Here is a 13,733-nt window from a genome sequence, read left to right as displayed (position 1 = left end):
TATCCCTAGAGGACAAAGCTGAGGATGGGGGCTGGAAGGATGGGGGGCGGTCGAGTCTCTCCAAACAAGACTTTGCCCAGCCTAGCCTGGGTCTCCAGGGTCTGGGGAAGCCCAACTCCCCAGCATGGAGGCCTGCCCCATGGGAGCAGCTTGCTTGCTCCATCTCTGTGTCCTGGGGGACCCTGAGATGGAAGGGGGTGTGGGGTGAGGTTGTGTATCTCCAGGTCAGTTTGCCTTTGGGAAGGAGAGGCAAAAGTCTGCCTTGGAGTCGAAAGCATGGCAGGGAGTGGATGTCAGTGATCCTGGGCCCAGATGGGATGACACCACCCCGAGGCCCTCAGTCCTGCAGTCTGACCAATGGTTAGCCCTGGCCTTAGGCACCGCTCCTCGTGAGCTGGCCACCTGCTGATAAATCCCCTCCAGGACAGGGTCCAGGCCAGCAGCCACACTCCACCACTATGCTCAGGGGCCAGCAAGAGGAATCCCAGGTCAGGCCTCTCCCACCTAATTTACATACTTTTGGACACCCCTTTCAGGAGCCCAGCGATGAGAAGGAAGGGTGGGCGGTTCTGGCCACACCTCTGGGACCTAGATGGTGAGAAGGTGTCTCTGTGTCTAAGATGAGCTCCGTGAAAGCTCTGGGGCCTTCGGGGCTAGATCCTTGCATTTTAAAATTTTATTATGACTGCGTTTGTTTAAATATATATATATATATTTATAGCTCTATGTGCCCACCGCCCCCCAGGCCCCTCCCCAGCCCCTAGTTTTTCCCCTTGGCTTTCTGTTTGGCAGCCGTGTAGGGCAGCAACGTCTGAGTGCTCTTGTCTGACACCGTCTGGGTGCTGCTGTTCCTTGTGACCCTTCGGGTCTGCTCAGGGGCCAAGGTGGGGCCTGAGCGGTGGCTGGTCAATGGAGAGCGCCTTGGCTTGTAGGGAGCTGGGGAGGGCTTGACGGGGCCCACATGGGCCTCTGGACGGGGCGGCTCTGGGGAAAGGCCCCCCTCCTCCTCTGCCCCCTCCTCCTCGCCGTCCCCTTCCTCATCGTCACAGCACAGAGCGTGGTAGAGCACTTTGTCGCTGAACCGCACCCTCTCGCGCGTGCCTGGAGTCCGCTGGGGCAGCTGACCCTTTGCAGGGCCAGCAGCGAAGGCTTCCTCACTGGAGGAGTCCGGGGTCTCCACCCGTGGCCCATTGGGGATGGGTGTGCCACCATTCATGAGCCGGTAGTCAGGGCCAGCCCCTGGCCGGGTCAACTCGGGGCCGTCCACGGAGTCTGAGGGGGTGGATGCGTCCAGGAAGGAGCAGAACTCCCAGCTGTCCGAAAGGATGTCGGCTGTCATGAAGTCCAGGTGCCCCAGGTCGAAGGGGCCACCCACGCCCGCCTTGTCACTGCTGGAGGTGCTGCTCACAGTGGCCGTGGTCCAGTCGTCTGGCTCCAGTTCAAAGTCAAAGTCCGAGGTGAGCTTATCGATCTGGCTCACCACCTGGCCAGGGAAGGAGAGAGGAGTGAGGGGGTCTAGCATCACGTGGGCGTGAGCGTGCCCCCGTCCCACCCTGCTAGATGCCTGGCTGATGACCCCAGAGGACGGTTATAGGTTTGTCTGCCTGCTGAGGGCCCATGTTGGACCAGGGTGAGCACAGCTGGTTTGGGCCATTTCCCCATTTCCTACTCCTCAGTCCCTCCTTCCAGCCCTGCACCCTATCCACCCCACATCGCTCTACCCCAAAGCCAGCCGCTGATCTGGGCACAGCCCTGGTGCTCAGAGCTCCGTCTTCCCTGGATCGAGAGGCCATTTAGAGAGGGCTGACATTCCAGCAAGGCCACTCAGTGGAGAGATGAGCAGACCACGCTCGTTTGGAGAGGAAGTGATACGGGGTCACCATGAGGAAGGCTCTGCCAGGCTTTCCAAAGCATGCTGGGCCAGCCCGTGCTGCTGGTCAGCAACTGTCCCCATGGGTCTCCACCACCGCACCCTCACAAACCCTGGAGCCTCCTCCCTCCTTCCGTTCCCTGCCCCCTGTTGAGTGGAGATCAACCGTGGCTCCTTGGGGAAGGAATAAGACAAGTGTCATTTGGTAAGCATTAAGGAAACCCCCCATCCCAGGCCCAGAGCTGCACCCCGCCCACCCCACATGAAGGGACATCCTGCCTCTATACAGGTGGCCTGCCTCAGGACGCCCCCTCGCCTAGGCCCTGCAGCACAGAAATCGGGGATGAAGACAGTGCGGGGAAAAGGGACACCTCATCAGAGGTGTTGGGAGAGGACCAAGTAAGAGAATGAGAAATGATTCTGACCAAAACCAAAACCAAAACCAGCAAAACAACAACAATAGCCAAGCAGAGGGACCAAGAGACCCAAGGACAGGACATACACAGTGAGTCACCAAGCCCAGGATCCAACTCCAGGCACCTCTCTGGTGCTTCTTCCCCGGGGTCAGAGCAGTCAGTTAGTGAATTAGCTAAGGGAGTCCCTAGTCTAACAAACTTTTATGAGGTTCACAGCTGTCCAGGGATGTGCTAGGTCTTCCGTGAGGGGTGGGGTGGGGAGTGCCCCGAAGTGCAGGACGGAAGCAAGGCCAAAACCCATGGGCCAAGAGGCATTTGGGCCAGTGGGAAGTGTACTTGGGCAGGGGTGGGGGGGGGGGTCTGACAGTGACCGGGTCGGTCATTTTCCCTCTGAGGCTCAATTTCTCAATCTGCAAATGGGGACTTTGGGCGAATGGTTTATTTCCAAGCTTCCTTCCACCTCGGAGATTCTAGGACTCTGTGTTTATAGGGATGACCTGAGAAGCTGTTTTGGGGTGTCCATGCCTAGGGATGCCACTCCCCACGGCCCCAGTCTCCAGGGGTGGCGGGGACACTTGGCTGAAGCCTGCAGAAGTGGGGGACTCAGGACACTTGGGTTCCAGATTCAACTTAGATGTTGTTCTGTGTATCTTTGAGCAAGTCCCATAACCTCTCTGGATCTCGACCATGTGAGTATGACGACCCCAGCCCTGCCGTCCTCACCAGACTTCATGAGGAACAATGAGAAGGGCAGTGGAAAGTCTCCGTGGGCCACTGGTGAGAAAAGTGACATCATCTCCCATCTCTGAGCACCTACTAAGTGTCAGGCTTTCCACCCATGAGATCAGCATCTCCTGGGCTTCTAGAAGATGCGCCAAAGGCACGAGTAACTGGGGGGAGCTGTGTTTCCCACCCCCTCCCCCTGCTCCCCTGCAAGACTGCACACCACCGTGAGGTGCTGCTGTCATTTCTGGGCTTGGGCAGGCAATGCGGACAGGGCTCCTCTCTCCAATCTGGCCACCCCTTCTTATGCACCCCACCCCCGAGTGACTCCCCCCTCCCCCAGAGAAGCTTGCATCTCCCAGAAGCCCTTGCTCAACCTAAGCCCCACTTGAGAGAGGGGAGCCTTGGCCCAGGTCAGGGGGCTCTCACACTGGGGTGCACCAGCCCACTCCCCAGAGTTTCTGATTCAGTAAGTCCCGGGTGGGGGGGGTGGGGCTTGAGAAGGCGCATATCCAACGTGCTTCCAGGTGCTACTCCAGGGACATACTTTGAGAACCACTGGCCTGGGGCCTAGGCTTTAAGCTGGTCAAGACATAGAACCTCAGGGCATTGCCAGCCTGAGGGGAGGCCCTGAGTCTCTGGGGCAGCCACACCCTCAAAGGAGACTCCCCTGACCAAGTTGAGCCTGAGTCCGGGGCTGCAGAAGCGTGGGGACACAGCTAATAGCAATCTGCTTGAGTGACTGGCTGTGACCACACAGGGCTGGCTGAGGCCAGGCCAGTCCCAGAAGCGGAGCTCCTCATGCCCTGTGAGGAAGGTCCGGGTGCACAGGGCAGAATCCTAAAGCCGTCAGGCCTGGACACGCTCCTTCCCACCCAAGAAGTCCTGCTGCCACCTGCTCAGATAACCTTCCCGTTCAGGCCCTTTCCCTTCTCCATTAGAACGCCCTTCTCTGGTTTCATCCTGAGGGTGTGGAGGGACGGGACAGAGGGAGGCTAGGGGTCAAACCCCAAGCAGGCCACGTCTCGGCTAAGGAGCTTGAGGCAGGTGACTTTCTCTCTGCAAGTCTCGGTTTCCTCCCCTGTAAAATGGGGTGACACTCCTCTCCTCACCAAGGTGACGGGGACTAACTAGATATGGATGTGGCTTAAACTGCAGAATCATCATAGCCAAGCACTTAAGAAACTTAAGGGCTCTGGAGTCAGACTTAGGGTCCAACCCTGGGCCTCACTGCTGACTGGCTATGTGACCTTAGCCAACTTACCCAGCGTCCCTGTGCCTAACTGTCTTCATGAAGGGGAATTCCAGTTGTACCTACTTCATAGGGCTGTTGTGAGGATTTAACGACATGACGTACAGGAAGCAGGGAGAACAATACCCACTGTGCGCCAGTGGGCGCTAATATGTGGCCAGGCCCCTGGCACCCGGCCCAAGAGCTGATGGGAGTCAGTTCCTCACCAATGGAATGACATTCTGAGGGGGATGTTTCCAGTCCCTGTGGCGGAATAATGGTACATACTGGGCATTTCAAATCCCAGCACATGGGTGGCACTCACGTTCCCTAAAGTAGGTCTGTCTCCAGACAGAGCAGAAGGAAGCAGAAGAGGTTCCAGAAGCCAGGCGGTAATGAAGCTGAAAGGCGAATCTGGCCCCGACCATTAGGGACAGGCACACCCACTGACGAATGACATCAGTGAGCATCAGAAAGGGGAGTGATGTGCCAAGCGTACCCAGACTGTAGGCAGGGCTCCCGTCCCTCATTCCATGGGGCCAGTGGGGATGGCAGAGGGCAGGCAGGCCCCACCTTACCTGCCTGTCTGCTTGGATGCCTCGAAATCTGTGATTTCTCTCTGAGATTTAATAATCATTTTGCCTGCATGTCATTTGGGATTGTCTTGGAGTGCAGGGAAATAATTATATGTACAGGAGGAAAGAGAGGGGGAGAGAGAGAATGGAGAGAGAAATGACAACATAAAAATCACAGAATCCTAAAACCTCAAAGCCAGAGAGACTGGAGACGCTGCTGACTTTACCCCTCTCACTGTGCTTGCTGATGGGGAAACTAAGGCAAGGCCCCGACACTGGATGGAGTGGAGCTGAGACCACACATCAAGAGTCCAGGCACCTTAAGAACAAGAAATGCCTGGTCTAGAGGGGAAGGGCAGGGCTGAGGGCTGTTCCAGGCCCCATCCCGAGGGTATCCCCTAGTGCGGTCCTGCTCACAGCCTCAGCTCCCTCACCTGGACCACTGTCCCCTTCTGGTGGCAGCTTCCTTTCCAGTTGTTACCACATTCAAGGTACTTGGTAATCAGCCAACAGGACCACATCACCCCTCTGCTTCCAGCACTTCCCTGCTCCCCAAACTCCTGAGCCTCTCAAACACAAACCCTTACCAACTCTGGCCATGGGTCCTTTGCTCTCCAGCAGGCAGCCACCACCCTGCCAGGCCTGGCTCCTCACCAGCCCTACCCATTCCACCGAGCCCGCTTCTGCCTCTGGGCCTCACCTGGAGTGCTCCCTCCTTTGCTACTCATCCATTTTACTTCCAGAGGGAAGTCTTCTGTGATGCTCCATCGAGGACTGGCTCCCTATAATAGGCTCTCAAGGTATTCTGTGCCTTCCCTAAAAATATTTTCCAATATTTATCACTGCTACACTTTTATGTGCATAGATGTCATATGATTGATGTCTCCCCACTAGACAGTAAGCCCCACGAGGGGTAGGACTGGGAACGGCTTGCCGACCACAGCACCCCCAGTTTGGCACAGGGATTGGCACACTCTTTGCAAATACAGCCACTGGATGAGTGGATGAGTTGAGACAGAGGGCTTATAAAAACTGCTGGGGGCTTCTTTCCTGAGAAGGAGTTCCACAGTCCTATCTCGCCTGTCCCAGGCCTCCCTCCAGCCCTGGCTGAGCCCCCACTCCAAGGAAAACACATCTGTATTCCTTAAGGCCCCAAAGCCAGGACTGAGGACCCAGGAGTCCCAGAACTGGTATCTCCCTCACCTCTGGCCCCTTCACCTCACTCGACAGCCGCTACCTCCTCCCCTCCCTCCCAGCTCCCCAGACAGCTGGTTACATAACTGGGGATCTGCATTATTTATGACCACTGATTATTTTTTAATTCTGTGATTATGTTATTTATTGTCTTCCTGGGGGGCTGTGGAGCTGGGGAGGGGGGAGAGAGTTGACTGTGATTCATGACTCTCATCCTGCAATTTGGCCTAATTGGCCAGGGAGCTTCGTGAATCTGTCCAAAGGAGGAGAATGCAAAGGGAAAAGGGAGGAAAGGAAGGTGAGAAAAAAAAAATAATAAGGAGAAAAACTCCGCACAATTCTTGCCGAGCTGCGGGTGATGGAGCTGACCCACTTTGGCACAGCTCCGTGGTCCCCAGCCTCTCCTGCCCCAGCTGCTTCCTGGCTGGGCCACATTCGTCTCGTGCCCGCACGGCCCCTGGCTCTCCAGGCCACCCCATACGCAGCCCCTTGCCCAGGGGACCGCACAACACAACTGTCAGAGGGCCTGCTCCCCGTAACAGTCAGATGGGGGGGACGGACCCTCCACAGCCACCCGAGGTGGGCAGCTGTACCCAGTTATGTCCCACCCACGGTGAACTCCCCATGCTGAGTGACATCTTGGGGAAGAAGACGAGGAGGCCAAGTAACTGCTTAAGGTAAGCTCAAGGGCAAGGATGAGGGCCTTTACTCCTGCCCTTGGGGCCCCCCAGCTGGTGGGGAACCGGGAGAGCATCGCGGAGGCAGATTCCCACCCAGAATCACAAGCAGGAGGTTTCTGGAGAGCGTGCAGGGTTCTCACTGAGGGTATATCTGCATTTCACACCATGGCCTGCAAGGCTCTGTGTGGTCGGACTCCCTGCTCTCTCTTTGACCTTTCTTCCTGCTTTCCTCCTCCTGGTTCACCCCACTCCAGCTGCCCTGGCTTCCTTGCTGATCCCAAACATGCCAAGTACACTTCCCCACTTCCTCCTCACGACCCTTCACTAGCTGCTCCCATCGCCCAGAAGGCTCTGCTCCTAGATATCTCTTCATCTTGTACCCTCTTTCTGTTCAAAAGGCATCTTACAGGAGACCCCGTCCCCCCATCACTGTCAGTCTCTGCCCCTTCCCGTTCTGGTGGGAGAGGGTGGCGCTGTCTACTGTGGGAGGTGCTGAAGCGTGCCAGCCAGGAGGCCAGGGGCCTGGCTCTGACCGCTCTGATCATGGCTACGAAGCTCACAGGACTCCAAAAGAACAGGGCCACACACGGAGCAAGGAGCAGGCCAGTGCAAGAACGTCTCATTAATAACATCTAAAAGATGCGGAGCTATTTTGTGTTCGTCTCTGTGCTAAGTACTTTATATACGGTATGACATTTAATTCTTACAACAAGCCTGGGGCTGGTCGCGGAGGCATAAGCTTCAGTATCCTCATTTGCCAGAAAACGGAAGCCCAGAAAGGTGTAGTAACTTGACCAAGTTCACACAGCTAGGCAGGGGGCGGGGCTTGGATTTGAACCAGAGACCTCTGGCGGCAAGAGCCCGCGCTCTCAGCCTCTGGGCTGTGCTGCATCTCTGAGTGAAGATGCAGAGTTTTGCGGAGCTTCGAGAGCCTGCTGGGCCTGGCCTGGCAGCCTGGAGTACTGGGGAACCTAGGAGAATGAGCGCTAATTAATGATCGACCGTCACATCCCTCCGCAGCAGTTTTAGCTTTCAAAGCACTTTTGCATTCATCACCTCACTTAGTCCATTAAGGTACTTTCCCCACCCGAGGGACAGAACTTGCTTCCTATCACATGGGGAGCCCTGTGAGAGCTGCAGCAAGGGCTTGGGAGGGCGGGGGGAGATATGGGAGAGGGAACGCCAAAACCTTTCCAGCTGTGAATGCTAGCCCCCCCTTACCACATGCCAAGCCCCAGAGAAATCCTCGGAAGAGCACTCTGAGATGGGAATGATCAGCATCCCCATTGCAGAGATGAATAGACTGAGGCTCAGGGGCTTGGGGAGGAAGCGCTTTAGTATCTCTCGTCTTTCTATGCATTTCAGGTTGTATGCTCAAGAGGGAAAGGAGAGTTGGCCATGAGCAGTGGTGTGTAGGGCTAGGGGAGTGGAGCAGCAGCAGGAGGACGGTGCTGCTCCTTCCATCGCGCATCCTGCGCTCTCCCCTGGCAGTCTTGCACGGGAATCTCATCTTCGCATCTAAGGGTTTTGCTCTCCTGAGATGAGAACCCAGCTCAGCGAGCCCTGAGCTGGTGGTGTCCGGGGAAGGGGGTATCATGAGCAAACAAGTACCTGCCTTCACTCTCTCGACCTTGGGTCTACTCACGCCCCCGGTGGAAAAATGCCACACAAAGGGACTGACAAGAGCCAGGGAGCTCCAGCTTTAGAAGCCCCGTTGGAGAATCAAGAGCCAAGATCACAGGTTCCAGGGAACAGAGAGCTGCGACCCCTTACCCCAAACCAAGGCCTGGTACTCCCACTGGGCAACCCCATTCCTGACAAATCCCATCCCACAGGAAGTCAGCGATGGTGTCTCCTCTTCTGCCTGGGCCTCCCAGAGCCTCACCTGCCTTCCCCAGCCCTCGCTTCTGCCCATCACCCCATGTCCAGACCCTGCCTGGGGGGTGGGGGAGTTCTGAGGCCTGCCACCCTCCCAGCTGGGTGCCATTGGCAGCGGGCAGGCGGTGGCATACGGGGTAGATGCTGGTTGCTGTAGCAACCTGCCAAAGTCTTGGGGGGAGGCACGTGGCCTCCAGGGTGTATAGGGGGAGGGAGCCCATCTCTCTGTCCTGGCTCAGGCCTTTGGGCTGCACAGCCTGTGAACCTGAAGTTCTGCTGTTCGAGACATGGGGGTGGCTGAGGGTATGTGCTGAGAAGGGAGAGAGAAAACATCTAAAAGATCTGCAAATACATCCTAGCGCTTCTGATCTCGCTGCCTCGGCCCCAGCAGGCCCCCCCCACCCCCCGCCCAGAGCATCATGGCATGAGCGTAAGATCGCATCTCTAGAAGGCCCCTGTCAAAATGCAGAAAGGTCACCTGCCAGCCCACCTGCTCTAGCCTCAGAAGAGGCAACAGGAGCCTGAGTTCTAGTTAGTTCTGTCCCGGTAGGCTGTGTGATCTTGGATAAGCGCTTAGCCCTCTCTGGGCCTCAGTTTCTTCAAACCGAAAATGGACAGGGCTGGTATGGATGACCTGTGAGAGGTCTCTAAGTTCTGGATGGCTATGCCTGGGGGGACAGGGAGGTGAATCTTGGAAGGTACTCAGTTGAGAGCTGTATGATTTCCAGGCCTAGAGTCAATCCTGGCTCTTTTCTGGGTGGGCTCTTTTCTGGCATAGGTCCCATGCCCATGCCCAAGACTGAGACTCTGGATGGTTCCCATGGCCCTGATGGACCCACAGAGCATCTAGAAAAAGACGGAGTGGGGAGGGACAAAGGGGGGTTGTAGTCCTTTGGACCAATGAGGTTGGGGGAGGAGGGGTTGCTCAGGCCTTTGACCACAAGGCTGATTCTGGGCCGAGTGGCTGTCCCGCCCCCCCTCAGTTCATGTCCCAGCCTCTCCACAACCCCTCTGCTCTGGATACAAGCTCCCTTCAAACATCTCCCGCTCCTTGGCTCTCAGGCCAGGCTGGAGTTGGCACCCACCATCACCTCCTCTCCTCAATCCTCCTGGAGCCCCCATCCTCCTGCACAGCTGGCTGGGGAAAGCAGGAACCCATAACTCCCATTAAATCACTCTCTCTGCCGTCTCTGCAGGGGCCCTGGTTACAGGGAGTTGAAATTTGCCTAAAGCCCACCTGGCTGGCATAATGGTACCCAGTGGGCAAATTCAGGCCAGCGGCTCAGAACGCTGGTCATGCATTTTGGGCTTGAACGCAGCCCAGGGGCGGGGCTGAGGACATGTGTACCTCATTACCCCAGCGATGTGGGAAGCAGTAATTAAACCGGGCTCCACTTAGAGAGACAGAGAGGGACACACGTCTCAGGATCTCCTACCACCCCCCCGCTGCCCAGCCCAGCCCAGTGTACACAGGAACTCTGGTATCCATTAGCAGCCCCCTGGACGCATTCCCACCTCCGGGCAGGGAGGCCATAGCTGGCTTCAACTTTTCCAGGATCAAGGGTTCTGAGCAGCTGTGTAATTTCTGGAAAATGCTCTGAGATGGGCCTCCTCGATAGGCCCATCAAGGCCCTCCCAGAGCAACTTCTGAGCAGGTCAGAGTCTGGGAGGCAGATGGCAGGGTCAGAAGCCAGCTTGGGCCCCAGAAGAGTGTCTCCCACTAAGAGGCTACGGTGGGATTTAGTCTATATTTGTCTCCTTGGCAGCTCCGAGTGCTAAGCACAGAACCGTGGGCCCACAACATGCTGCCCAAGCCAACTCTGCCACACTGGGGCCCCTATAGTCCTCGAGTGTGCTGAGATTTCTAGCAAAGCGGATTTGGGGGAAAGGAGAACAAGGAAAAGGAAGTACGCAGCAAAGTGACAAGTGTGCACACGGCTTCGAGTACACACACACTGAAACACATATGTGAGTGTGTCTTTGTGCCAGGCCCAGGAAAACTGGTCTGGGGTCTGTCTGGCCCCTCACTCACCTCCCTTAGCTCCTTGGCCACCTCCTTGAGTTCCTGCAGGATGCCCTCGAGCTGCCCGATGACCATTTTCATGCGCTGTCGAATCCGCTCCCGCTGGCCACCACTGCTGGGGTCGTCACTGGGCTGCCCGAGGTCCGGGGTGCCCCGAATGTTCATCCTTTACCACGTCGCTGCAGGCCTGCCCATATTCCCCCCAGCCGGGCACACACTGCGTCTGCCTCCACGGAGCCCCCCTCGGCCAGGCAGAGCTCCACATCTTAACGGCCCCCCAGCCCACCCTGGCCCTGGGTGGCCCTCACCCAGCCCCTGCCCCCTGCCACCCCGTCTCCTCTGCCTCTGGGTGGGGAATGGGACACCCAGAGGAAGACAGCGTCTGACAGAGGGGGTCAAGGTGAGGACACAGGAGGACAGGGGGAGGGGCCCTGGGTCTCAGGAGTGGCCTCCAGGACTTGAAGTGCCTGTGCCTGTGCTGAGCTGATCTCTGGCTGAGCCTGGATACAGAGGCAGGGGGATGACTCTGCAGGGACTAAGGGTAAGAGATGCCCTTGGGATGGGGAAAGGCAACAGTAATCCCTCACAACTCCGAGGCAGTTGCAAAGGCAGAGGTCTCCGGGTGCAACTGACACCTGCAGAGGGACGGTGGCTGGGGTCTTCCAGATGTGGATGTGGAGGGGGCTCCAGACGTGGGCAGCTCTGAAAAGGGAGCTGGACGGAGAAGGGCAGCCCCCTGCAGAGAGAGCAAGCCTGGCGTCAGCCCTCCCAGGCTGCAGCACCAGCCGGCAATGCCGCTGCCTCCCTCCTCTCTCCAGCTTGCACCCTTCGTCGCTGGGGATTTTTTTTTTTTCTTTGTGGGGAGGGATGGTGGAGGCCACATCTACAGCACAGCCCTTCCTCTAGAAGGAAATGAAGGAGCCCCTGCTTTAAAGGCAGAAGTCCTCAGCCTGCTACGGGGCACCCTGCCCCAGCTCCCCCAACCCCCCCGTGCCTCCACCCCCCCAGCCAGGCCTGGTCCCGCTGGTTCGAGAGAGGGCCTCTCCAGTCGTCTGTCCTCCCTCCCAGTGCCCCCAGGGTGCCCTCACTCCCAGCGGACCCTCCCTTCCCCAGCCCCGCCTTCCCTCTGAACCCCCGCTCTGCTCCCGGACTCACCAATGGTGGGGGCACCGGTCTTCCTTCCCAGCAGCGTCGGGGGCCAAGCCCCAAGAGGAGGTTGGGGGGCCCCCAAGGCTCCCTAGGGCGGGCTTCTCTCTCTGGACCCTTCGGCCCCTGGCCTCAGGGAGGTCCTCAGAGCCGCCACCCGAGACATCTGGACGGTGGGAGGGGGCGGGGCCTCCGCGCTCCAAGGAAGGGGGCAGGAAAAATCTCCCCCAGCCCCCGCCGTGCTCCGGGTCGGGAACCAGCGAGGGTCCGGCGGGCTCGTGGCTCCGAGGCCACAGGTGACCCGGGCGCAGGGCGACCAAGGCGACGCCGGGCCGGTCCCAGCGCGTGAGCCAAAGTCGGAGGGATCGGAGGGCGCGGGGATCCCCTCAGCCCACGCCCGGCATCCCCCGGGCTCGGCACAGTCCGGGATTCGCTCTGTCCAGTCCAGATCGGCCGGCTCCGGGCGCCGCCGGGGTCTGCCTGCCCTGCCCGGAGTGAGCGGGCGCCGCTGGGCGCCCGGGGCGCGCTCAGCCCGGACCCAGAAGGTCCGCGCTCCGGCACCCCCGGCGTCCGGAGCGGCAGCGAGGGTCTGCTGAGCCCGACCCGGCTCTCCGCCGGCGGCGAGAACGCTCCCACCGCTCAGTCCGCGGTCGGAAAGGTCCGGAAGCCTCCGGGCCCCGGGGGGAGGGGCGGCGGCGGCCGCGGGGACCGAGTCCTCGCCGGGCCCTGCCGAGAGGGCGCGAGGCAGGGGGCTCGGCCGGGCTGGGTTCGGCGGCCGGGGCGCGGGCGGGAGCGGCGCCGGGCGGAGCAGAGGAGGCGAGGAGAGCGAGAGGAGGAGGAGGCGAGGCGCAGGGAAGGGAGGGGAGGGGGCGCGCGGCCGGCCGGGCCGGGCCCGGGCGCACGGGGCTCGCAGCCTCCGCTTCGCTCCCACCGCCCCCCGCCCGCTCCCGCTCGGCTCGCCGCCTCGCCAGCACCCGGGCGCCGGGTCGCAGCCGGTGGGGCAGACCGGCGCGGGGTCGGGGCTGGGCCTCCCTCCGCTACCTCGCCCTGCCCTGCCCCGCCGGGGCTCCGCGGGCCTGGGCCCGCTCCCCGAGAGCCGCGCCGCCGCGCCGCCCGCGCCCCGGCCGCCCCCGGCCCGCCCCGCCGCCCCCCGCCGGACTGGCCGCCCGGGCGGGCGCTGGCTCCCTCAAAGGCCGCCCGGCTTGCTAGGCTCCGCTCGCTCGGCGCTGTCAGAGAAGGGGCCGGCCCCGCGCGCCGGGAGGGAGCTTTTAAAGCGACACACACGCCACCCAGCGCCGAGCGCCGAGCGCGCGAGCCGGGGGTCTTAGCGGCCGGGTGACCGCGAGGGTCCTACGCCTGCGGGGCTGGGGGCGCACTAGCCCGGCGGGACTCCGCCCGACCTCGCGGCGAGGAGGGACAGCGGTCTGGGGACTTAGTTCTTCCCGCCCTTCCAGGCACCCCTTTTGCCCCTTCCCCCACTGCGGTGCACCCCAAGCGCCTCTTTTGGCTAAGTTTTCCTCATCCAGACCTTCCCCTTGCCCCTTATCATATCTCAACCTCCCCCACACCTTGCCTTGAAGCAGATTAATGCAGAAAATAGAATACAGACAATCTGCTGAGCGCCTACTGTGTGCCAAGCCCTGGGCTAGGCAGAGCTGAGAGTTGGAGGCTCTGGTGACAGCTCTGCGTTAGACATAGATCCTTTCTTCAGTCACTCGTCTATTTACTCAACCTTTATTCAGCACCTTCTGTGTACGAGACCCCATGCTAGACTCTGGGGTCTCAGGAAGGAAAGGCAGCATTTCAGGAAGCTCACAGCTCCTGGGGAAGTAGGAGCGGTAAATTGGAGGACAAAGACAAGTTCTAGAAGGAAGGATAAGGGACTGGGGAGGGCAGGGAGCAACCCAGGTCAGGGGCTGGCAGGCTCTCCCAGGAGGCAACCCCTGAGCTGCTTCTGGAAGGAGAAGTAGGAGTTACCCAGGTGACTGTCAGTGTGG

At 59.6% G+C, this 13,733-nt stretch overlaps 1 protein-coding gene across 2 annotated transcripts; it reads right to left on the bottom strand.

Moving 5' to 3' along the window:
• Nucleotides 1-740: 740 nt before the first annotated feature.
• Nucleotides 741-12,217, bottom strand: INSYN1 (inhibitory synaptic factor 1). 2 transcript variants are annotated; one of them, XM_008708512.2, is made up of 3 exons: nt 11,746-12,217; nt 10,600-11,326; nt 741-1,483 (listed from the first exon to the last, which is right to left on the bottom strand). In XM_008708512.2, the coding sequence occupies exons 2-3, from the start codon at nt 10,753-10,755 to the stop codon at nt 761-763; spliced, it is 879 nt and encodes a 292-aa protein (XP_008706734.2). In that variant the 5' UTR covers nt 10,756-11,326; nt 11,746-12,217; the 3' UTR covers nt 741-760. The 2 variants fall into 2 exon arrangements, with proteins under 2 accessions (XP_008706734.2, XP_040498947.1); XM_040643013.1 differs by lacking the exon at nt 11,746-12,217 and adding an exon at nt 7,397-7,660 and having other exon boundaries at nt 10,600-10,685.
• Between the last annotated feature and the right edge of the window lie 1,516 nt (nt 12,218-13,733).

Source organism: Ursus maritimus, unplaced genomic scaffold, assembly GCF_017311325.1.
Source record: "Ursus maritimus isolate PB19 unplaced genomic scaffold, ASM1731132v1 scaffold_27, whole genome shotgun sequence".
Lineage (NCBI taxonomy): Eukaryota > Metazoa > Chordata > Mammalia > Carnivora > Ursidae > Ursus > Ursus maritimus.
This window is presented reverse-complemented; position numbering and strand designations above follow the sequence as displayed.

Coding starts and splice junctions, on each gene's coding strand:
- INSYN1 (XM_008708512.2), bottom strand. CDS start 10,755: ATGAACATTCGGGGCACCCCGGACCTCGGGCAGCCCAGTGACGACCCC. Junction 1,484..10,599: donor TGGCCAAGGAGCTAAGGGAG/GTGAGTGAGGGG, acceptor TTCCCTGGCCAG/GTGGTGAGCCAGATCGATAA.